Below are 24,599 nucleotides of genomic sequence, written 5' to 3' on the forward strand. Positions count from 1 at the left end.
GCTGGGGCACTGGTGGTCAGACCTGACGAGTGGGAGGCCGACTCAGAGCCTTCGGTCTACTGGTACCCCTGGGTGGCTGGTTGGCTTTGGAGATGCGGATACCAGGTCCTCACCTTCTCTAGGGACTTGAGGACGCTCTGTCTTTCGCGAAGTTTCTGGATGCTGAGGGCTATCTTGTGGCGCGCACCTTTGGTGACATTCTGTGATAAGGACAGAAGGGGACAGGAAGCTGGAAATGGGAGGCTGAGGTACTTGGGGGCACCCTAATAGAAATCAGAGAGACAGAGGAGGCTTGGGCTGCAAGAGTAGTGCCAAAATGTTGCTGCCCCTGGCACGTCCCTGATGGTTCCCTTGGCTTCACCTGAGACTCCAGGTGCTGCTCAGTCAGTGTCATCATCTCCTCGTAGCTCATCTGTGAGAAGAGGGCCGCATACTTGTGCAAGCGGAGGCTCTTGAGCCATGAGGGCACGTCTGTAGAAAAGGAGGGGAGTGAAAGGTCATTGAGTTTGGCCCTGGTGATCAGGGCAAAAGGAAAGGTGGAGAGGAACCAGGCATAAACCACAGGCAGTCTGAAAAGTTGCAGAAAATTGGGAAGGGGCAGGGGAAGCCAAGGGTCCATAAGCTACTTCTTTGTCTGCCCAGCTAGACTCCATCAGGTAGTCTTCCCTGGGCAGGACATCTGACCCTTCTGAGATGCTTGGCTGGATGTGCACTAGGATGACCTCACTGAGCTCTCCAAGTCTTCCTGGAACTTCTGTCCCATCAGTTACTTGTGTCCTGGCTTCCTTGTCAGACTGGGGTATGTGAGGACAGGGGATCCTCCCCGATAAGACCAGCGGCTGTGAGGGTGGACCTGGAGTCTCTGCTCTGCCTCAAGCCCTAAGGGCAGGGACTACCCACTCCCCTCAGACCTGCCCCTCCTCAGGGGGATAGGCAAGTGGCAGCTATGAGCTCCTTTCCGGCCGCTAAGCTATGCAGAAGCCCCTGGAGAAGGGTCCTGATACTGCCCTCCCCATGGTACCTTTCATGCCACTGCCATCCTCCTGGAAAGTGTTCCGGCTGGAGCCCTGCTCCTCCGTCTGCTCACTGCCAGAGGAGGCCACGCTGCTCTGGGGTGAGAGGGGTGCGTGGTCGGGCGTGGTGAAAGCAGCCCGTGCCCCAAGCTCCTCTGGACTCGGCCACTCACCAGGGGCCTGGGGGCTCGTAGGGATGAGTGACATGGAGCGCTTCAGCGGGCTAGGGTGGATTTGGCAGGGGAGACCTGGCCAGAGTGGAAGAGAAGCAAAAGGTCAGGCTTGGGGATCTGACCACAGGATACCATGGCCCCCAGTCAGTGCCATGACGGCTATTCAGCCCATACTCTTCCAAAGGGAAGGGGCTCTGGGACACAAGGGGAACTGCCTATCAGATACTGCTCATTCCCTCACCCCCAACACCCAACCCATCAGCAAGCTGTCATCCATTTCCCTGAACTTCTCCACTTCTTCCACCAGCACCCTGGTCCAAGCCATCAATGTCCTTGGTGGGGGTTCCCGTCACAGCCTCCTCACTGGTTTCTTGCCTTCACTCTTGCCTCCTACATCCCCTCACAACAGCCACACTGCACTGATCCTTCTAAAAATGCAAACCTGAAAAAGTTGGTCCCCTGCGGCTTCCTTTCATGCTGAGTACAAAATTCAAACTTGTCCACGCACCTAAAAGGCCATAGAGGACCTGGTCCCTTCTCCTCTCTGACCTCTCATCTCCCACAACCCACAACTTGGTTCATGCCTCTCTAGCCATCACCTCCTCCCAAATCCCCAATTTGCTCCTGAAACACTCAAGCTTGCTCCAGCCTCAGGACTTTGGTACTTGCTGCTTTTTCTTTTCTTTTCTTTTTTTTGCTCTGTCACCCTGGGTAGAGTACAGTGGCATCATCATAGCTCTCTGCAACCTCAGACTCCTGAGCTCAAGCGATCCTCCCACCTTAGCCACCCAAGAGTGCAAGGATTACAGGTGTGAGCCACTGCGCCAGGCCTTGCTCTTTCTTCTTATCCCTCCTGATCTTAGCAGTTGGCTCCCTCAAGTCTCATCTCTAGGGTCACCTCCTCTGAGGACTACCCTAAACCATCAATCTGAAGTTGCTGCCCCCAGTCCCCATCCCAGTTATTCCATCACATTACTCTGTCTTATCTTTCTTACAGCACCTGTCACAAACCTGAAATTATCTCATTAAGTTATCTGTTTACCTGCTTATTAACTGTATCCTCTGCTAGATAGAAGATCTGTGACAGCAGGGACCTGTCCTGTCTTAAACATCCTCAGCAATTACAGTGTTGTCTGGCCCAGAGGAGTTGTTTCATCACTATTTGTAAATGCATGAAGTACATGAACTGCTTCCTCAACATCCTTGTCACTGGGCCTCACCACCTCCTGTTTTTTTCTGTAAGGATCTTGAACTGGCCACCCATGAGTCCTGGTAACTCAGAGTGAACCCAGGCCCTCTTGCACAGGACGTTTTGCACCCTCTGTCCATCCCATTTCTGAAGGGGGCAAAGGGATCGAACTTGATTTTTAACCACTCCCAGGACAGAGCAAGTTCTCATGAGCTCCCAGACCTTTATCCATACTTCTCCCTCTGCCTCGCTCACCATTCTCCCACCCTTTTCCACCAGCCCCTTCTGCCTTCATGCCTCACTGAAGCACCCCCTCTGCTGCTGCCTCAAGCCTAGCACTTGCTGCCATCCTCACCAGCTTGCCTCTTGTGCTGGACTGTGGGCCTGTGGAGGATGGCAACCCTGCCTCATCATTTCTGCATCCCAAGATCAGGCACAGGGCCCAACACACAGGAGTCTTCCAATAAAGGTCCATAAATGACAAGAGTGCTAAGAGGGCCTCTTTAGCAGGGAGTCCAGAAGTACCTCAAGTCAGCCGTACCTTGGGTAGGTGAGAACATCAAGGCGCAGGGAGCTGAAGTCCTTTGCCCTGGTTCCCACAGGGAGCTGAAAGGCTGAGACAGAGCCCAGGCCTTGTTTCTGATGGAAAGGCTGGGGTTCTTTCCAGTGCTCCACTGACACCCAGCCCAGGAAGGAGGGCCAGCCCTCCTTGGGTGGGTGCAGCCCCCAAAACACCTTTCCTCATCTGTGACAAAATGATGCTCCTGGCCAGGAAGTCACCTGACGGAGAGGCAAATGCACTGGCCTGTCCCCTAAGGCCAGTCTCTGCCTTAGCCTGGGACCTCTGGAGTCCCTACTCAGGGCTCCTTCAGCCTCTGGACTCCCTCAGCCCTGGCTTTTGTCCCCACTCAGGACTCAGGAGGAAGACAGCACACTCAAGGTTCTGGGGGGCTGAGGAATCCTAAATACAAGCCTTTTTGCCTGTTTTGGTGCCTCTGGCTTCCTCCTTCCTCCCTTCTCAGCCAAGGGGCAGGCAAGGCAGAGAGGGCAGGAAATTACCCTGATTGGAATGATCATGCAGTTCCTAAGGGGCCCTGCTTGGCCACGCACTGGGGTGGAGGCTAGCCACAGCATGAGAATTATAAAAACAAGAATGCTGGCCAGAGATCCAGGGCCTCACACTCTCCAAGAAACCCTGGTCTGTCCTTGGCATCACCCCAAACCCACCCTGCCCCCCTCACAGACCAATCCTTGCTCCCCACTCAAAACTATTTTAATGGTTTCCTGTTTCCTACAACTGCCTGAATTCCAAAAGCTTCATCGTGCCCTGCAAGGACCCCAGAATGCGGCCCCTACACACTGGGGTCTGAGTCAAGACAGATCTGAATTTAAATCCTGGCTCTGTCACCTGTTAACTATGTGATCTTGAGCAGGTTACTTCATTTGCCCTTCTGCCTCCATTTCCACATGAAGTCCTTAGCATAGGGATGGTACACGGTAAATACAAATCTCTGCCACGGCTATTACTCATTTAAATCTTCCTATTACTCATTCAAATCCACCCCAGCCAGACCCGTCTGCATACTGTCCTCTCTAATTTGCCACCCCAGTGCCTTTAATTCATTCTGTGCCTTCTACTTGGAATGCCCAATTCTTCTCTATCTTTTGGTCTAAACCCCTACTACCCAACATTGTTCAAGCCTGGTCTTTTAATAGGTCCTGGGGTCCTCATCATGGGGAGCACAGAAAATGTGGGGAGACAGAAAATTATGGGCACCCTGCATGGGTGATGAGGTCTGAGCACCTCCAGGAGGGTCACTTTGAGGTGGAGGTAGTAGAGCATAATAGTTAAAAGTATGAACTCTGGAGCCAGACTGCCTGGACTTAAATTCTGGCTACACTACCTTGGGCGGGTGACTTTTCTGAGACTTAAGCCAATGAGTTTATATATATAAGGTTCTCAGAATAGCGACTAGCAAAGACTAAGTGCCCAGTATTTTTAGCTAGAATAATCATTATTAAAATGTCCTCCCATCCTGGAACTGTGATGCTTGAAGACTGGAAAACAAGGTCCAAACCACCTCAGGTTGCTAGAGTTCCCTGAAAATGCCCTCCTCTCTCTCTATCTTCCTAGGTTCTCACCACCACCGGGAGGGAGGTAGATGGACCAGGACATCCATATTAACTGAGGAAAAAATTGGCTCGGGAGTAACTAATGTGGACCAGGTAACACAGAGCCGGGCACTAGAGACCCAGGGCTCCCCCATCCAGTGGCACACATAACATTTCACTGCTACACTCTCCTGTCCTGCTTTAACCAGTGCCTGCTAAAGGGAGCTGACCACCTTGAGGTTAAATCATGACCCCTTCTCTCACCATATAAAAAAATCAACTCAAGATAAAGACTTGAATGTAAGACCTGAAACTATAAAAATACTAGAAGAAAACCTAGCGGAAACTTCTGGACGTTGGTCTAAGCAAAGAATTCGTGACTAAGACCTCAAAAGCACAGGCAACAAAAACAAAAATAGACAAATGGGACTTAATTAAACAAAGATTCTGTACAGCAAAAGAATAAGCAGAGTGAACAAACAACCTGCAAAATGGGAGAAAATATTTGCACACTATACATATGACAGGGGATTAAGATCCAGAATTTACAAGGAACTGAAAGAACTGAACAAAAAAACCTCAAATAACCCCATTAAAAAATGGGCTAAGGGGATGAACAGACATTTCTCAAAAGAAGACAAATGGCCAACAAACATATGAAAAAATATTCAACATCAGTAATCATCAGAGAAATATAAATTAAGACCACAATGTAATACCATCTTACACCAATCAGAATGGCTATTATGAAAAAGACAAAAACTAACAGATGTTGGCAAGGATGTGGAGAAAAAGGAACTCTTATAACACTGTTGGTGGAAATGTAAATTAGTGCAACCTCTGTGGAAAATAGTGTGGAGATTTCTCAAAGAACTAGAGATAGAACTACCATATGATCCAGTAACCTCACTACTGGGTATCTACCCAAAGGAAAAGAAATCAATGTATAAAAAAGATACCTGCACTTGTGTGTTTATCCCAGCACTATTCACAATAGCAAAGATACGGACTCAACCTAAGTGTCCATCAACCAGAGGACTAGATAAAGAAAATGTGGTATATATACACAATGGAATACTATTCAGCCATAAAAAATAATGAAATCATATTTTTTGCAGCAACATGGATGGAACTAGAAGCCACTATCTTAACTGAAACTCAGACACAGAAAGACAAATACTCACATATGACTGGGAGCTAAATAATGTCTACACATGGAAGCAGAGTGTGGAATGATGGACAAAGGAGACTGGGAGGGGTGGAGAGGTGGGAGGGGAATGGATGATGGGAGGGTGCTTGGGGGGTACAATGTGCATTGCTCCAGTGATAGATGCACTGAAGGCCCTGACTTCACCACAATATAATACATCAATGTAGCAAAACTGCACTTGTACCCCATGAATATATACAAATGAAAAATAAATTAAAAGGAAAAAAAATCATGACCCCCCTCACCGCAAGTCAGGTCATGCCACCTCACCATGGCTTTGAAAAGCCACCCTCCCTTATCCTGCTCATTTCAATAAACACTGCAAAAAGTCACTGAGACAGCAAGTCTTCCTGTTCACCCCAATCTTTAGGGCCTTTACTAAGAGAGCCCTTTCAAACCCACTTAGTTGGCAGGACAGTGTAGTGGTCAGAGGCAGGCGCTGGCATCAGACTGAGTCTGAACCTTGGCCAGTTCCATGTACTACTTGTGATCTTGAATATGTGACGTCTCCTCTTTTAGTCCCAGTGTCCTCATCTGTTAAATAGAGCTAATGATATGGTTGTAATAAGGATTAAATGAGATCTGAAAAGTGCTTATAAAAAAGTACCTAGCATAGTCAATGCTCAAAAGTGTTATCTACTATTACTAATGCCTGCAGCATACGTTTTGTCTTATATAGATTGACAAATAGATTTTGAGAAAAAAGGCCAGATAAAACAATTCGGAATGTCTGAGTTGGAAGGGCCTCAGATGATGTTAATGATCCCTCCATTAGGGGGTCACAGGGGTCATAAGCATAATGTCCCTAGAGGCCAGGGAGGTATCAGAAATGCCCAAAGTGGGGCTGTGGGGTAGAATGGGGCAAATGTGCAGGTTTAAAGGGCATAGCCTATATTCAGCTCCACATTATTGTTGTCACTGGGAATAGAGGCCTTGAGTTGCTAGATATTTTGACTTTTTAAGAGAAGCTGAAAAACTGATTTTTAGGGGAAAATTCCTGAATCCTTATAGCATCAAACTTATTTAAAAACACACAAAAAAACCCCAAAACCAAAGTGTGGGTTTAATAAGACATGTCTATAGGCCAGATTTGGCTCTGGGAAAGCCAGTTCACAGCCTTTGCACTGCCTCATAAAGCTTAGGCCCGGAGAGGGTATGCGACTTGCCTAATGCCACAGAGTGAGCGAGCTCTGACTGAGCCCAGTCTGACTGTTGTCAAGCGGACATGGCCCCCTAGGACACCCCCTCACCTGTGCTTGCGTTGCTCCCAATACTGTTGATGGCTGGCGACACTGAGCTGGATGGGTGGAAGGGCACATGTCCATTTTCCCGGGGTGGCTTGTCCTGCCAGCCTGGCCCTGCCTCCCCAGGGCCCAGCTCTGCAGGCCCTCCCCACTCATCTGAGCCCTGGCGTGAGTGGTAGGAGGGCTCTGGCCGGGTGCGGAAGCCGCTAGCCAGCCGCTCTTCCAGGTGGCTCAGCCAGAGGGCCAGCGCATTGCGGTCCTCCAGTGTGGTGGCTGGGTGGATGAGGGCATATGAGAGCAGCTGGCGGCTCTCCTCGATGAAGGCATTGCTCTCGATCGAGTAGGCCAGCACCTTCTGCAGTAGCCTCATGTACTCCGACTTGGCTTCTGTGTTGCCTGGCTGAAGCAGGGGTAGGTGAGAAAGCAGGAGGGATACCACCTTCTCCTTGGACTCCTGCTGCCACTGGCTGACAATGGCTACAGAGGGGAAAAGAGAAAATGTCAGGAGAGCCAGGGTGGGAAACTCCTATAAACCCAAGAGAGCTGCCTATGGTCTAGTCCTTCAGCTCTGCTCTCCTCTCCCTTACTTGGTTCATGACCCCCCAAGACCTTGTCCCTCATACAGGTGAGATCAAACACAATCACCCTGCTTCCAGAGTAACTTTTCCTGGTTCTGTCATTCCTGTTCTCAAAAACTAGTGGTTTACTCTGGAATCTGAGCTCCTCCTGCTGCTCCCAGGCCTGTTCTTTCTGCTGTATCTACTGCCGGCCCCCAATCCCTTTAACTTCATGGCCTCTACACCCTTTTCCCTATCAAAACAGCCTCCTTCCTGATTAGGGAAGCCAGTAAAATACAGAAATACAGAAAGCCTTGGGCTCTGGAATCAGAGGTCTGGACTCCCCAACTGACTAGTTGGACCTTGGTAAGTCACCTTGGACCTCATCAAGCACCGACTTCTTTATCTTTAAATAATTTTGGAAATAATTACAGTACGCTATTCACAGTGTTGCTTTGAGAGTCAATGAGCTAATAAAGAATGGTAGGTATTTTTGGCATTTAGGACATACTTAATAAATGCTTGCTGTTGTTTTTTAACTGGTCTCTCTTTTTAGATTCTCGCCCTCCACTCCATCCCATACATTCAGATGGACTTATCTTCCTAAATCACATCAGGATGTCATGTTCCTGACCAGGAGTTTACAGTGGCAACCAGCACCAACAGACTAAAGGCCAAGAACTCCTAGCCGAATATCACTTTTGTTTCCAGGGTACTTCCCATCTCCTGTTCCTCCAGATAAAGACTCAGCTCAGGATACCTCCATCTTCCCTGGGGTTCTCTCCACACTATATTTATTCAGGCTTCCACACTCAGGCTGAGATTCAAGGCTTTATCCTGCAAGAACCTCTTTTCTCCTCTACAAATTCCGTCTTTTCTAGACTGCCTAAACTTACTGCCCTCCTTCAGGAAGTCTCCCCACTGGATGTTCCATGCCATGGTAATCCTGACCTCTGCTTTCTACCCTATCTGCTATCTAAGAGCCTGAGTCTGTCCCGTGGAGATAAACCAGGTTTTCCCTCAACCTAGAAGGGAGCTGCCCAAGAATATGGCCCCTGGCTGGCCACATAAAGGAGGCCTTGGGAAGAACTGCTACAGATCTGACTATCCCCCCAAAACCTTGTTAGCACTTCTGTGATGAGCTAAACAGGGTGTGGAGGATGGAGATGATGTTGACAGGACAAAGAACACCAATACTTGAGAAAAGAGACAACAATTAAGGGCCAAGGCCAACTATGTCCTCACTCTTCAGCAACTGAGCTCATACCTATAGCCAAAGTCAAAGTGATGATTCACAAATACATCACAACAAGTTCTGAGAGACCTGCTAATGTGAGGTCCTAGAAAGGGGCAAAGGCTCTAACCGGACAGGGCTAAGACCCCAGAGGGGCAGGTGATGAAAAAGAACAGGCAGAGATATGGCATATGTCCCTCTCCACCATGTACTGGCCATATGACTCTGGGCAAGTGTTATCACTTCTCTGAGCTCTACTTTATCTGTAAACTGAAGCTCAGAATCAGTCCTATTTGGCATGGCTCTATGAATTAAGTAAGACCACGGCATAAAGTCCTTAGTAAATATCAGTTGCTTTTACTACTATTATGGTTATTTTATCCTACTATGGATTCTTCCTTTCAAATATACACAGAGATTGTAAAGGTACAACCCAACCTCCCAGCCCAGGAGACAGAGAGGCTGGGAATGGGCACATATGAGGAAAGCCTCAGAAATCCAGGCATCTGAGGGTCTTTCCACCTAAGTTCCTTAGGCCGTAAGATTCAAGGACCTCTGGTCTCCTCTGCCCACACTGCAGGCCAGCCACTTGCACAAAAACTTGAGAAATGCCCCTTCTGTACCCCTCTTTCTCTTCATCACCTGCTTGGAAATCTGTGGCCTGGGATTCACACACATTTTTAATTCTGCTTAAATTTTCAGCCTAGGAAAACAAATCACGCTCCCAACTCCTGACTATGTAAACTGCATTTTCTTTGTCTGGGGCTCTCTGCTCCAAGCTTCCTAAAGAAGCCCTGTTAAAGTGACCGGGAATTCATCCAATGAAAGCCATTAACTCATGCTATGGTCACAGCATTGGTCAAAATTAACCATAGCACCAACAGTAGTAGCAGCAGTGGTAGTGGTAGTACTACTACTACCACTACTACTGCTAACAATGATAGCAATAATGGATAGCACTTGTTGAGCACTTACTATGTGCCAGACACTACGCTAAGAACAGGACTGTTTTTCATACCTTTCTCAACTCTGTTTTAGCATTCCCATTTTGCAGATTAAGAAACAGACTTGGGAAGGTGAAGTCACTTCCCCCAAGTGACAGAGCTCGTAAGTGACAGAAGTGAGATCCAAGTCTGTCTGACTCCACAATTGGGAGGACCTTTGACCCACAACCTTCTATCTCTCCAATGCCAAGTCTCTCTTCTGCCCTGGCTTTCCAGATCCCCTTCAGTATGTGTCACTCAAAGCCAGGAAACCTCATCATCCCCTCAGTCTGCTCCCCATAACCAACTGCTTCCCCTCAGGCCATCTCCATATCTAAAGATCAGTCCAAGGTGGAACAGATCTTCCTGACCTTAGAGAACCTTTTCCTTTCCTGCCCTCTCACATGCATCTGACACTGGATCAAATGGTAAGGAACTCTCTGGTAGTCACTTTTGCTAACTTACCACCTGAATTTTTAGTTCTTGGTGAGAAGGAAGAAGAAATATAGTGATTAATATTAGGGACAGAGAGTAAAGGACTTGTATCACAGCTGTGTCATGCAGTTACCTGGGCAATATGCTTCCTCCTCTGTAAAATAGGGATTCTAGGGCTGCTGAGATCTAGGGAGATGATGCATGTAAAGCATCTGGCAGAGTCTGCCCATACCACTTAGCATGTGGCTCAGTGATGGGTGTTTTTCTCCCTTCTCCAGTAGAGTAAGTCAGCCCCTTCAGCCCTACCCCGACATTCTCAATTGCTGTTGTTTAGGCCTTGCAGGGTAGCCAGAGGCATCTGGGACAGAGAGAAGCCTTGTCTAGTCCCTCCCCCACTCCAGAGTACTGCCAGGACCCTAGGGCTAAGGGATACAGCTTCTCCTCTGGTACTGCCAGGGGACGTGACAGAGCAGCCCCAAGGGTTGGGCTCAATGAAGGACCTTGTTCTACTGCTGAGAAAGGAGAGAGTGGTTTTGGATGAATGGAGGCTGGCCCTGAGGAAATGTGTGTTCATGTGCCTGTGCGGTGGTGCTGGTGGGGAGGGCAGGCCTCTCATGACTGGGAAGCATCAGTGAGTACTGGAACTGGTCCAAGGAATTTGCACAGCCTCAGGCCCCTTGGGGTGAGCCCAGCTGGGGCTGCAGATGACGGGTGGGGATGGAACTTCTAGTTTCCTGCCCAGATCCAAAAAGTCTGGCCCAGAGTTGAGGCATAGCAGGGGCCCAAGGAATACCTGCACAATTGAACCCAGATGGTCCCCTAGAAGGTGGTAGTGTCTATATGTGTATAATGTGCTTCCCTAGGATTCCCCAAGTTCAGGTCACCCTGTCTCAGGTCCTAGCAGAATATACTGAGTAAGAGCACAAATTCAACAGGCAAACTTGTCTGGGTTCAGGCTGGGAGCGGTGGCTCACACCTGTAATCCTAGCACTCGGGGGAGGCCGAGGCGGGAGGATCACTTGAGCTTAGGAGTTCAAGACCAGCCTGAGCAAGAACGAGACTCCATCTCTACTAAAAATAGAAAAAATTAGCCAGGCATGGTGGCGTGCACCTATAGTCCCAGCTACTCAGGAGGCTGAGACAGGAGGATCACATGAGCCCAGGAGTTTGAGGCTGCTGTGAGCTAGGCTGATGTCACGGCACTTAAGCCCAGGCAACAGAGCAAGATTCTGTCTCAAGAACAAAAACAATAACAACAAAACAAAACTTGTCTGGGTTCAAAATCCAGCTCTGCCTCCACAATCTAGGTCAATGTAATAGTGGGCCAGTTCTTTAACCTCTCTGAACTTTGGTCTCCTCTTCTGTGCAAAGGGCGTTGTAAAAGCCCCTACCTTCCAGGGTTGTTGTAAAGAGTCAATGAGACAATCATGCAAAGCACCTAGCACGTAATAAGTGCTCAGCACATTTTAACTATTATCGTCCTGGGTGAAGATCTGGAACCCACGCTGTTCCAGGGCAAGGTGGAGGGCAGCTCATGTAGAAGAGCACATCTGGGCCTCCCCCTTAAGATTCTCGACAGGGGTGGGGAATTTCACACAGTTATTTACCAAAAACAGACATATTTCTGGTTCTTCAGAGCTAGATACACAACAAGTAATGATGAAATTCTAAAGGTGGGTGGATGGGGGAGGGGACTGGGGAATGCCAGGATGCCTATGGCTGCTTCTTGCCAAGCTACAAACTTGGACTCCACAGACATGGAGAGGCCCAGGGAGACTGTGTGTATGAGTGCCCTCTTTGGCTACAGTGGCAACCGGGACAGGGCTAGCCAGGTGACCAGAGCTAAGTAGGCCATGACCCTGGGTCCTGGCAAATCACAGGAGCCAAATATATCTTTGAGACTGCCATAAGAGCAACCCCATTTTTATGTGCTGGGCTGGTGAAACAATCGTGGCAGCCTCAGGCACCAGAGGGGCTGGGGTTTGGCTCCAAATGTGCCCTTCTCTGCCTCACCCTAGCTCACACAGACATGGGGGAGGGCCAGGGGGCCCACATTTTTGTTTGATGAACTGTCGGTACAGCTTGAAAGAGGAGGGTGGAGGCATCAGGGCTAAGCTCTGGTGACTCACTTGCTATGGCCCTCTCCTGACCTCAGTTTCCCCACCCAGGCTCAGTGAGCCAGAGAGGGAGGAGCTTAAAACCTGCTGGATACAGGGACTGACTCAGAGGACAGGAGGTGGGAAGCAAATGCAGGAAATGTATCCCAGGAAGCTACAGGACCAGGGAGAGAAGTGGAATTCAGCTCCTTGGCCCCAGTTTCCTCCCTCCTGTCCATGGGAACACTCTATAGGCCCAAGTCAGCATCAGGAAGGAAAGGGCCAGCATTACTTTAACAGTTCCAAACAGGCAAAGAAGACAGCACCAGGAGAAGGAGCAAGAATCACAACAAAGGGAAACCTTGGGCCTCTTCTTCCCTGATCCAGAAATCCTCAAAGTATTGCTTTTCTGTTCCTAGGCGTTGCCTCAGGTTCTGCTTCTATGAAGTCGATGCAGGCTACCTGGACTTGAGGACCTCCCTACACCTTCCCAGCTGCTTGAGAGGAAAGGATAGCCCAGGCCAGTGCCCCCTTCCACAGCTGTGAGCCTCCACTCCCCACTTCTAGTAGGTCACATGACAGTACCCTGACCACCTTCCTGGGCCCACCGAGAACGAGCATCAGCATCAAGACATGTGGTTCCCCATTAGGTGAACACAAGTGTCAACTAGAGAGCTTTAAATCTCTGGGGTAGGACCTAGGCCTAACAATATTTTTAGAAAGTCCCTAGGGGATTGTGACATGAAGCTAGGCTTGGGACTACTCACCTAGGTCAATTCCTTTGTGCTCCCTGCTCTACCTGAGGAGATACGCAGGCAGGCAGCTCTGATCTAAACTCAAACCCAGGGTCTCCCTGGAGAACTGGAGGAAGCAGCAGGGTTGGTTGGGTGGGACGTGGAGATAAAACCCAGAAAAAAGCAATGGATCTGCTTCACTGTTCAGTCCTCCTGGTTTGAAGGAATCTGAAAAGCTGAAGAAGGGCATCAGACCAGTAAGGGCAGCTCTTAACCGGGGACTGGTAGACCAAATGAACTCAAAATTTGGTCTGTGGGATAAATGTGCATCATTTTTTGCAGGGGTGGGGAAGGACAGATTTTCTGAGCGGTCAGCCCATTAAATATTAAGAACTGTTGCTCTAAAAGAATATGCTAGACCCCCCAAAAAAGAAAGCAGTATGCTTGCCTGTGGCTCTGCCTTCTTTGGCACGTTATTTCAGAGCCCAAGACATACCTGGAAAGTACCTAGAACTACCCCTTCACCGTCCAGGTGGGCATCCTCAAGCCTAATGGGGAGGGAGTTGACCCAGGTCACAAGAGGTGTTAGTGGCAGAGCTGGATCTAGAACTAAGCGTCCTGATTCCTAGTCTCATGTGCCCCATGACAAATGAATCATCCAGCAGGGCATCATCTCTCATGCTGCCTGGTCATCAGAAGAACTTGGGTACTTGTTCCCAGGTCCACCCCCTCAGGATTTTGATTTAGTGGGTCTGGGGTGGAGGGCAGAAGAGTCTGGATTTAACAGTCACCCTTCCTCCCCTGTGATTCTGACGATGACACAAGTTTGAGAAACACAAGGGACAGGGAAGGCCATAATGAACAGAGGAGGAGAAACGGTCAGAGGAGGAACAGCTCCTCCCATGAGGCAGGTCCCCAGGCCCCCTTCTTTCTTTTACAAATATGATGGGTTGGGGATGGGGGTGGTTCTACTTGAGGGTAGGAGTGAGATAGGAGACACCAGCTTCTTTAATCTTGGAGCCCTCAGGTCTACCAGGAAAGAGGCATTCAAGGCCCTACAGAATTTACCTCTATGATCCTTTCCCTTTCAAGTCATGCTGTGCTCTGGTTCTGGCAGGCTTCCTACTGACTCCTGAACACACTGTGCCCCTCCCTCTCTTCCTTGTTCCAAGTTTTTCTTACCTCTACACCCATGTAAGTACCAGCCTGTTATATTCTCACCATCTGACATGGGGGCTGTGGATAAAGACCTTGATTCATATATTCATTCATCATTCAATTCATTCTGTGGTAGTTCTCGAACCTGGCTAGGCATTACCCCCAATATTCCAATGCAAATCATCTGAGAAGTGCCTCAGGTTTTTTGTGCAAAGTGTAGCATGTTTTCAAGGGCAATGTGGTGAGAACAAATATTTTAAATGCACACACCTCCAAATTAGCAGTTCCACAGAATCCTAGAAATTTATCCTGGAGATGCTTAAAGGGTACTCATTACAGCACTGTTTATAAGGGCCAGACCCCCTCCCCCCCCACACACACCATGTGGTAGAGCCTACTGGTCAAGAGCGCTAAAGAGCTCTAAAGGCAAATTTAAGCTCTACCTCTGACCAACTGTGTGACCCAGGGCAAGTCACTTAATATCTCCAGACCTCAGTGTCCTCACCTGGAAAATGGAGGAATAAAAGGTTTTAACCTACAGGGTTGCTGTGAGAGTTAAATGAGCAACAAAGGTAAAGCACTGCTACAGGTAGGGCTCTATAAATGTGACCTATTCTTGTCATTATGCAGGCATTAACCATAGTGAGGTATATACCTAAGTGCTGAATATGGAATGATCTTCAAATTATACTGGTAAATGAAAGAAACTGGTTAATACGTGTGATGTTTGGCCATATGTATTAAAACAATGACAAAGTTGGAAGGAGAATATGTATGCACTTATATATACACAGAATTTATCACAAAAAATAAACAAGAAAATGGGAACATGGAGTCTGGAAGGGAGACCTCGCTTTTCACCCTTCTGTATGGTTTGATTTTAGCACAAGTTCTGAAAACCAAGGCAAAAACTAAAAATATCCAAATAAATAGCAATAAGCATTACTGGGATTCTGATATACAGCCAAGATTGGCACCCAGCAGTTATCCAACTGCGTGCTCAGGATGGAGTGATGGGGATGTGTGATAAAGCTGTGTGAGACACTGACCGGACCTAAAGGAGCCCCCACTCTGGAGGCAGAGCCATACCACAAACAGAACGCCCAGTGCTGGTGACAGAGCAGCGGGGAGGGTGGCAGGGGTGAGAAATGGCTGAGCTCTGAGCCTGCTGCAGCTGAGCTGGGTTCTTACTGCTCTTTGACTGCCACACAGGGAATTAAGCCAGTGTGACTCCTGGCCTGAGTAACTTGTCTTCCCCTTCTGTGACTTGTATATGAAAACTCTGTAAAATAAAAGCGACTGTTGCTAAGGCAGGTAGGCCTGGGAAGATGAGGGAGGCCAGGCAGCTCTATGGTTTCCCAAATCCCAACCCTAGCATCCCATCCTTGTTTCCTCACCCGTAAAATGGGCTAATAATAGTACCTATCTCATGGGGTTGTTGTGAGGACTAAATGAGTTACTGACAATAAATACAACAATTGACAGTTCATGCTAGGCCATGTTCTAAGTGCTACACATGCGTTAACTCAGTGAATCTTCACAATTACCCTAGAAGGTAGATAATTATCATCTTGATCCTAAGATGAGGGAACTGAGGCACAGAAAGGTTAAATCCCTTGGTTACAAGTCTAGTAACAGAACTGGAATTTAAACCCAGACAGGCTGACTGGAGGGCCACCCAATAACACTGCTTTTCAAGTTAATATACAAGTAAAGACAGTACATTATTTGTTGTAAGGGCTCAATGTGAACTGTTATTATGGAGAAAGTGGTGGGAAGAGTTAGGGTGACTAATTTGGAAAAATTCTACATGGGTCTCCTTCCCAGCTAGCTTTTGGGTACCCACTACTCTCCCTCTTGTCTGGTCTCCGTCTCTCCCACTCATCACCAGGGTCAACAACTCTCCATCTAACCCCAGAATCGCTTCAGCAGTGGTCATTTCACCTGTGAGATGGTTCTCTGACCTGACTCCTGTGTACAACTGGGGCCCTAGGGACAGGTTCTAGAGAAGCCTGGTTCACTCATCCCAGTGCCAAGCTCAAGGGACACAAAGCGCCTCTCTACTGAGTGCTTAGAGAACTGATGTGAAGAACTAGATCTAAATTCAAAACTCTCTTGAAGTTGCTTATGCCTTAAGTCCAACCTACCTTTGGGACTAAAAAATAGTATAGGATGACTTATGGGTTTTGAAAGAGTTCTAAAATTCCCTCCTAGCTCTGATATCCTGGAGCTTGAGACATGACTTACTGGTTACCTTCACCCCCCTTTCATTGGTAATGACTTTCCTCCGTTCCTTTCAGCCACCCACATAAGCCACCCTACATGATCCTTCCTCTGTTGTGGGTAGTTCTCAGTTTGCAACACCCTCTCCAAGGAGTCCCCCATTCTATGCCTCAGGATATCCAGCAACACAGCCCCAGGAGACCCACGATGATGACTTGGAAGGTCAGGGACTCCCCACCCACCAATAAGCCTAGAACCTACATTTCTTAGCACTACTGTTGGTTTACTCTCCTTAGCCACTTGACATCTGTTCTGGGTAGCCCTCCTGCTGCACTCCCATCTGTAGGGGTGGAGACTTACCAGCACTGTTGGCCTCTGATTCCAGCAGGTGGATGTCATTGCAGTCTGCCAGTGAGTGCTCCAGGCAGAGCTGTAGGAAGCGGGCCTGGGTACGGGTGACCCGTTTCAGAAGTGACAGGAGGGCCACTGTTTGCTCACACTCATTCCAGCCCTTGAACCAGCCAGCGAGGATGCCCACCTGGTCTCGGAACATCATGGTGCCGGGCCTGGGGCCAGGGTGAGGGGGACGGCGGTGGCGAGGGCCAGCGCCGTCACATGGTCCCGGCTGTGGGCTCCTGTTACCTCTCCCCTGAGGGCCAGGGCTTGAGGATGTCCCCAGGCGTAGTGACGGATGGTGGGGGGAGGGGGAAGCTTGCTCACATTGGGGGAGGTCTTGGTCCAGCCACACCTCTCCAGTCTCCTGAAAAAGGAAGCAAAGGGGTCAGACAGAATGAAGGGGATGAAGCTGGCCAGGTGAGTGTGAGCTGAAGGGGCATGGAGGCCTCATTCCTTCCTCTTTCAGGGTACTTGTTCTGCTGAGCTCCTGAGAGAAAGATGAAGCCAACACCAGATACTAAACCAACTTTCCTCCCAGTCTCCAGATCCAGAGAAAAGGCTTAATTGGGATTCACAGACCCATCCCAGAGACTAAGGAGAAGATGCTGCCCCTCACACCTGGCTGTCACACTGCCAAAGGAAGTGGATTTAAAGCAGAGAGTAAGCTGGAAAGATTTTTCAGAAATGGGAAAAGATCTGAATTAATGGAGATCTGGCCCAAGGTGACATGACTAAATAGACATATGACACCGGGGACATCACCGACCTTGCTGGTTTCTGGCCACCTCCTCTGAGTGTTGGACAGAGTAATGACTCTCAGAGTAATTGCTCACCTGCTGAAAGGACCCCAAGGGCTCTTCAAGCTAAGATCCACAATGCTAGGTAGGGGATGGATGGTAGGGTAGTGACCCTGGTGGAGATCTCATGTATACAGAGAGCTATCTGATTAGTAACTGGCTGGGTACCTGTCAGCTCTTTAGGCACAGGCATGGACAGAGGCCTTTTCAAAGACCACCAACAGGCTGAGGGGATCTTATCCCCTCCAACCTAGCTCCCCCACTCTGGAAAAGGCATAGCTCTGATCCCTACAATTCCACCTATCTCTACTCTGAGGTGAGTCTCTCCCAGCCCTCTTCATTCCCCTGAAGGCTGCTCCAGACCTCAGCCCTCTGGTTAGAAAGTCTCCTTGGCTTCCAGAGACACCAGCCTGTCTCAGGCTCCTGGGAGTCAAGAGGATGCCAGGAGGGGAAGAGGACAGATCAAAACTCAAAAACTTACAAGCAAGAAAGTGTCCAAATCCCCCTCTTAGGCAGGAATTACATAGGAGTTGTTTCAACTAGGCAAACAACAGGCCCATTTTTCAGTTGACTGGTTTCTAGACACTACTCTGAAACCTTTTTCTAAGCGTCTCGAGTTCCAGGTCTCCACTCAACATTTCCCCTGTCTGCCTCTCTTGCAACCAGTGCCCTTGGCTCTATCCCCAAACCACATTCAGCTCCATCCCCTCCTGACTGCCAAAGGACTGAGGTGCCCTGGACTGAAAGCTCCATACAAAGACCCATTGAACCCTATCAGTCTCAGGTCTAAGGGAGCCACTCACACCTCCCTGATCTTCCGCGTGCCTGCTGAGGACTGTGGTGTGCATCAGGCAATGGCTGACCTACCTCACAGATCCCCTGTGGGACCCCTCAACAGAGGAAACTGGCCTGGGTGTCAATCCCTTTGGATATAAGAAACAGGGAAAGGTATGAAGGAAAACAAAACCTTGCTCCAAGTTAAACAGGCCTCCTAGCAATCTTTTTAAAGGGGAAATCAGACTTCTGATTAAAATGATTAAAATCCTCTACTTCTGATAAAAATCCTCTAATGACTTCCCATTGCACTTAAATAAAATCTAAACTAAAACCAAACTTCTTATCTTGGCCTACAGGGCCCCGTAGGACTCCTGTGGCCTCTCCAACCTCATCTAGTACCAAATTCTTCCTTGTTCACTAGAATCCTCTTCCCCTAGAGGCTGGCTCCTACTTGTCATTCAGGTCTTGGCTCAATGTCACTTCCTGACCATCCAATGGAGTCTCTCCTCTGGTTACTCAATTATATTAACACTATTTCATTTCTTTTACATAATTTGGCATCCTCCGATATTATCTTATTTATGTTGTTTCTCTCTTCCCACCAAAATGCAAGCTATTAATAGTCAGCCAGTGCCTAGAACACTGCCTGGCACAGAGAAGGTACCTTACATTTTTTAAAAATTAAATTCTTTAAAAATTACAAAAATAGGTGGTGGCTCATGCCTGTAATCCCAGCACTTTGGGAGGCTGAGGCAGGAGGATCACTTGAGCCCAGGAGTTCAAGGCTAGCCTGGGCAACATAGTGAAACCATGCCCCTACAAACATTTTTTAAAAAATTAGCTGGGCGTGGTGATGCACACCTGTAGTCTCAACTACTTGGGAGGCTGAGGCAGGAGGATCGCTTGAGCCCAGGTGTTCAAGGCTGCAGTGAGCTCTGCACTCCAGCCTGGGCAACAGAGCGAGAGCTTGTCTAAAAAAAAAAAAAAAAAAAAAAATTAAGGAAGAATTCTACTTCCTGGCTCAGTGAGAAAGAGTGCTGTGATTAATTATCAATATTTGCCCTGGATGCAGGGTGGATGAGTGGTAGCTCACGTGCCTGAAAAAAAATCAGTGTGCCTTCCCAGCTCCAGTATTTTGTGGCTTTCAGTCCCAAGGAGACAGCAGCTGCCTCAACATAAGGAAGAATTTTAAAATAATGTAACTGTCCAAGAATGGAATTGGCTGCCATGTGAGGAGGTAATAAGCTCCCTGACTGCTGGAAGTGGTCAAGCGGAGGCTGGATGAACATCCCTTGGGAGTGGGAGGGATTCCTTCACTGGGTGGCAACTCATAAGATAGAAGGACATGTTACTATTTCAGAGGGAACATTTGTGACAGGAGGTTTGATATGCCAACAGCATTTACAGCAAAAAGATGACCAAATCCACAAACAGAGCGAAGTTGTGCACACTCTTTCCCACAAATTCTTTTACTGGGGGGCTACTTTTCCTAAGCAACAGCACTGTACCCCCCAAATAAGCTGTTGACTAAACATTAATCCAGCTTTTTCCTCCAAGGTAAATACCTGAAGCAACGCTTTGGGATAGAACAGGGTCTTAAACATGATGCTCACAAGGCCAGGCTTTGAACAAAGTAGGCCTGTACGGACTATGGTAAGTTAGAAAGTCTACACCCTATTTAAAGGGAGAGTCATTATCCATCTCTAAACAACTGTTACCAAGTAGGAATTTTTTTTTAATTTTTTAAAAAATTTCTGGCCGGGCGCGGTGGCTCACGCCTGTAATCCTAGCACTCTGGGAGGCCGAGGGAGGTGGATTGCTCGAGGTCAGGAGTTCGAGACCAGCCTGAGCAAGAGCGAGACCCTGTCTCTACTAAAAATAGAAAGAAATTATATGGCCAACTAAAAATCTATATAGAAAAAATTAGCCAGGCATAGTGGCGCATGCCTGTAGTCCCAGCTACTTGGGAGGCTGAGGCAGTAGGATCGCTTAAGCTGAGGAGTCTGAGGTTGCTGTGAGCTAGGCTGATGCCACAGCACTCACTCTAGCCTGGGCAACAAAGCGAGACTCTGTCTCAAAAAAAAAAAAAAAAAGAGTTAAAAAAATTTCAGCATATTACGGGGGTACGAATGTTTAGGTTACATATATCGCCTCTGCCTCACCAGAGTCAGAGCTTCAAGTATGTCCATCCCCCAGATGGTGCATACCACAACCATTAGATGTGTATATACCCATCCCCTCCAAGTAGGAATGTGGTCCCAGTATTGTTAGGTCTTAGAATTTTTTTTTTAAAGAGGAGCTGGAAATCTAGATTTTTAGATAAAATCCCATTTTTAAATGTGGGAAACTAATTCACATTAAAATAGCAACAGTGAACTACTACTACAGAGAACAAACAAAACCTGTAGCCTGGGGTCCTTAGAACAGAGGTATACAAACTAGGAAAAGACCAGAAGTTCCCTATCTCTCCTTTGGGCCTCTCTGGTTGACACTTTCAAGCCACACTACTGCTCACAGAACATCATTGATGGAGAGGATCTAGTGACGGAGGATGGTTCTGACAGTCTTCAGTAAATACTCAGGGCTTTAGGGAAACAGGCACTTTTAAGATTTCACTGTTAGAAAAAAATCACCCCTAAAGGAAGGGTTCCTGTGTCTTCTGGATGGGAGAAGGATGCTGTGTGTCTGGTCTGGATGGTAACTTAAGAGGAATGGATGGCCTTCTTCCATCAAAGGGCCACAGGTACCCAGCTACCTTCTATCCCAGGTGCTTGGCTGCAGTGAGAGTAGGACCTGGATGAGGCACCAGCACTGACTATTCCAAGGCATCTCACTGTGGTAGCATCTACTCTGATGGACGCTGGTGGAACTGCCTGCCCAATATCCATTCCCATCTTCTACTATCGGCATTCTGGGTTACTCTTGAAGAATTAATGGTCTTTTTTGGTTCCAGAAGTGGACATGGGGTAAGGTCTAGCCAAGGAACGTCCTCCATGGACTTCTGTTGGAACTACAAGGGAAAATACATTCTTAGTTAGAGTTGCTCAGATTATACATCTGATACTACTGGTTGCAACCTCTTCTACCTCATGGTGGAATCCTGCTTCAGAATGAAGCCAACACAGATGAAAGTAGAGTCAAGAGATGGGGGAGGGAGGAGGAAGACCTGTTCATATTATTTGAAGACCTGGATCCACCCAGCCTGAAGCCTCCCATTGGTCCAAACTTTTCAGTTACATAGACCAGTAAATACCGTTTTGGCTCAGGCCAGCGTGAGTTGGGTTTCAGTTAAAACTGAAAGAGCCTTAATGGCTCCCATATTAAAACAAAATTCACCTCCACTCTGGTCTCTTTATCCTCATGTGATCAAAAATGACTCCGTACCTTTAAGGAAAGACACAAGAGGAGAACCCCTGTGGCAAAAGTCTCTCAAACAATCCAGCAATATTGCTCTTATATTTGAAGGGGACCAAGTAACCTTGGGAAGCACCTACCAAGCCCAGAGGTGGGAGATGGAGCCAACAAGATAAAATGGCTATGAGGTTCCAGAGAAAACTGCCCTCTAGGCTTCTTCCCTGGCCCCAAACAGTGAGAAGGGGCCCATAAACAGACAGTGCCTCTTGAGGCCAGCTCTCCTCTTTCAGAAGGAACACACTGGAGTCAGTTAGTTCTGGCAAATCCTGGCTCTCCTGCTGATACTTATTTGCTGAGTTGGCCTTTGCCAAATAACTCAGTTTCCTCCTCAGTGAAACTTGCTATAAAAATTGTATGAAACAACGTATATATAACAATACCTAGTGCATATATATATCTCTCATATATTGTCATATGCCAGACCCTATGCTAACAGCTCCCCATGGATAAGCTCATTTGATGCTAAAAACTCTATTTAAAAATATATATAAATGTATTATATATATAAGAATATAATATTATCCTTATTTTACAGAGAGAGAAACTAAGCCACAGAAAAGGTGCCTTAGAAGGTAAGTCATTACCCAAGACTGCACACACAACTAAACTGAGATTTTCAAGGCCAGGCAGTCTGGCTTCAGAGTCCTTGTTTACTCTTAACAATGCTACAGACTCTTGTTTAAGTTCCCTTTCACTACCTGGAAAGTTGGCCCTAAGGGTACACCCTTTAATGCCAACATCTCCAGATAAATAAGGGAATCCTATCAGACTTCCTAGCCATTCCTAGCTCTTCTACACACCCACCCTGGCCTTTGAGGAACTCATACTTCATCAACAAGACAACAGGCTTGTTCATATAGGATACTTGACTCACTATCCTAACCTGAGAACAGGAGAATATCAGAAACCAAGGGAGCCCGGCTTCTCTCTTGTATCTTCAGAAACTCCTGAAATATGTACACAAAATATGTATAATATTGCCTCAGCAGAGAATGAACCTTTTGTATGAACAGTCCTGGGGAAGGGAGGGAGAGGTGGGGAGAAGCCAGGCAGGGCCTCCTGGAAGATAAGCACAGCATGGGGAGCTCTGGGAACCCCTGGAACAAAGAGTAAGCTACTGCTCTTCTTTCTACTAAATGTGTTGACCTCTCCCCTCTAAAAGTCTATTCTCTGCTCCCTTTCCTTTCTCTACATTTGTAATCTCTCACTTAGGAATGTAATTACCTTCCATAAATACAATTATCACCTCTTTGTGGACAACTCAGAATTTTTTGAATAATCTTTGACACCTTCCTCTTCCCCAAGACCCCAGTCATCAGGCCTTGATATTTTTTTTTTCCTGATTTTACTTTGTTGTTGTTTTTAAATTTTTGCCAGGTTCTAGAAGGGAGAGGAGATATATATATTTTTTTCTCTTAATGTCAGCTAAACATTCCCTCCTTATCTTTCCCACAACCCAGTAGCTCTAGAACCAGACTGCCGGGTTGGAAACATAATCCTATCACTTACTACCTATGTAATTTTGGGCAAATGATTTCACCTTGCTGTGCTTGTTTTCTCATCTGTAAAATGGGTTCAATAATAGTACCTGCTCTTATAGAGTTGTGAGGCATAAATGACTTAGCTGTTAACATCATCTTAGAGTCCTCTCTTTCTCTGATCCCATCAGCAAGCCCTGTTTTCTCTATACCCCAAATCCATCCAGTTTTCTCCATCTTTACCACTATATTCATGTCACTATCCTTTCTCATTTGGACAAATGGATTGCTTCCTAAGTCACCTTCCTGCTTCCATTCTTGCCCCTTTGTTTTCCTTGCAGAAACCAAAATGAACTTTCTGGAGCAAAAAAAAACAAAAAAATCTGATCACATCACTGTCTTGCTTTAAAAAAAACCTTTCTAATAGCTTCCCAATCCCCTTAAATGAAAATGTAAACTCCTTATCATGGCCCACAGCCCCAAGTGATTTGGCCTCTGTCAACCTTTCCAATCCCTTGCCCCTCTCCCTCACTTATGCTCTAGCCACACCGGTCTCCTTGCTGTTCCTTGAACACAGCTCAAGGCTGCTGCACCTGCTGACCCCTCTACCTGAAATGCTCTTCCCCAGATCATCACACAGCTGGATCCTTCTCATCAATAAGATCTGGGCTCATCTGTGCCCCATCCTCTCCCATTTCCCCAGTAAGAAGGAGTCTCTGATATCACCATCAATAAGTGTTTCTTCATGGTGGTGCATGCCTGTAGTCCCAGCTACTCGGGAGGCTGAGGCAGGAGGATCGCTTGAGCCCAGGAGTTTGAGGTTGCTGTGAGCTAGGCTGATGCCATGGCACTCACTCTAGCCCGGGCAACAGAGTGAGACTCTATCTCAAAAAAAAAAAAAAAAAGTGTTTCTTCAAAGGCCAAAGCTCTTCCAAAAACGCTTAGACTGTAAGATCCACGAGGGAAGGGAAGACTGTGGCTATATTATTTATTCACTGCTACATCTCCAGTTCCTAGCACAGCACCTGGCACACAGCAAGTCCTCAATAACTATCTGTGATAAATTTCTCCACCTTGCAGCAGTCCCTTCTCTGCATGCAACAATGTGTAGATTAGAAAGTCCCATTCCTAGATCTTCACACAACTGGTGCCTTCTCATCTTTTCAGTTATCAGGGTCAATTGCCACCTCCCCAAAGAGGCCATTTCTGACCACTCTGGCCACTCTCACCGTCTCTTCAATTTTATTTCCTTCATAGCATGTACCACATTCTGATTTTTTACTTGTTGTTTGTATATCCTCCCTCCATCAGAACATATGCCCCATGAGTTTCAGGATCTTGACTATTTTATTCACCGCTGTATTTCCAGTACCTAG

General features: G+C 47.5%; 1 protein-coding gene across 3 annotated transcripts in view; it reads right to left on the reverse strand.

The window, feature by feature from the left end:
* Positions 1–24,599, reverse strand: part of SAMD4B (sterile alpha motif domain containing 4B) — a 38,295-nt gene that overhangs the window by 8,115 nt on the left and 5,581 nt on the right. For all 3 annotated transcript variants that reach the window (XM_045532044.1, XM_045532043.1, XM_045532045.1), the window contains exons 2-6: positions 16,722–17,121; positions 6,948–7,418; positions 1,022–1,261; positions 362–471; positions 114–200 (exon numbers count right to left, since the gene is read on the reverse strand). In XM_045532044.1, the coding sequence (XP_045388000.1) occupies positions 114–200; positions 362–471; positions 1,022–1,261; positions 6,948–7,418; positions 16,722–16,917 (1,104 nt within the window). In that variant the 5' untranslated portion in view covers positions 16,918–17,121. The remainder of the gene's footprint in view (positions 1–113; positions 201–361; positions 472–1,021; positions 1,262–6,947; positions 7,419–16,721; positions 17,122–24,599) is intronic.

This window comes from Lemur catta, chromosome 19 (assembly GCF_020740605.2).
Source record: "Lemur catta isolate mLemCat1 chromosome 19, mLemCat1.pri, whole genome shotgun sequence".
NCBI classification, from domain to species: Eukaryota; Metazoa; Chordata; class Mammalia; order Primates; family Lemuridae; genus Lemur; species Lemur catta.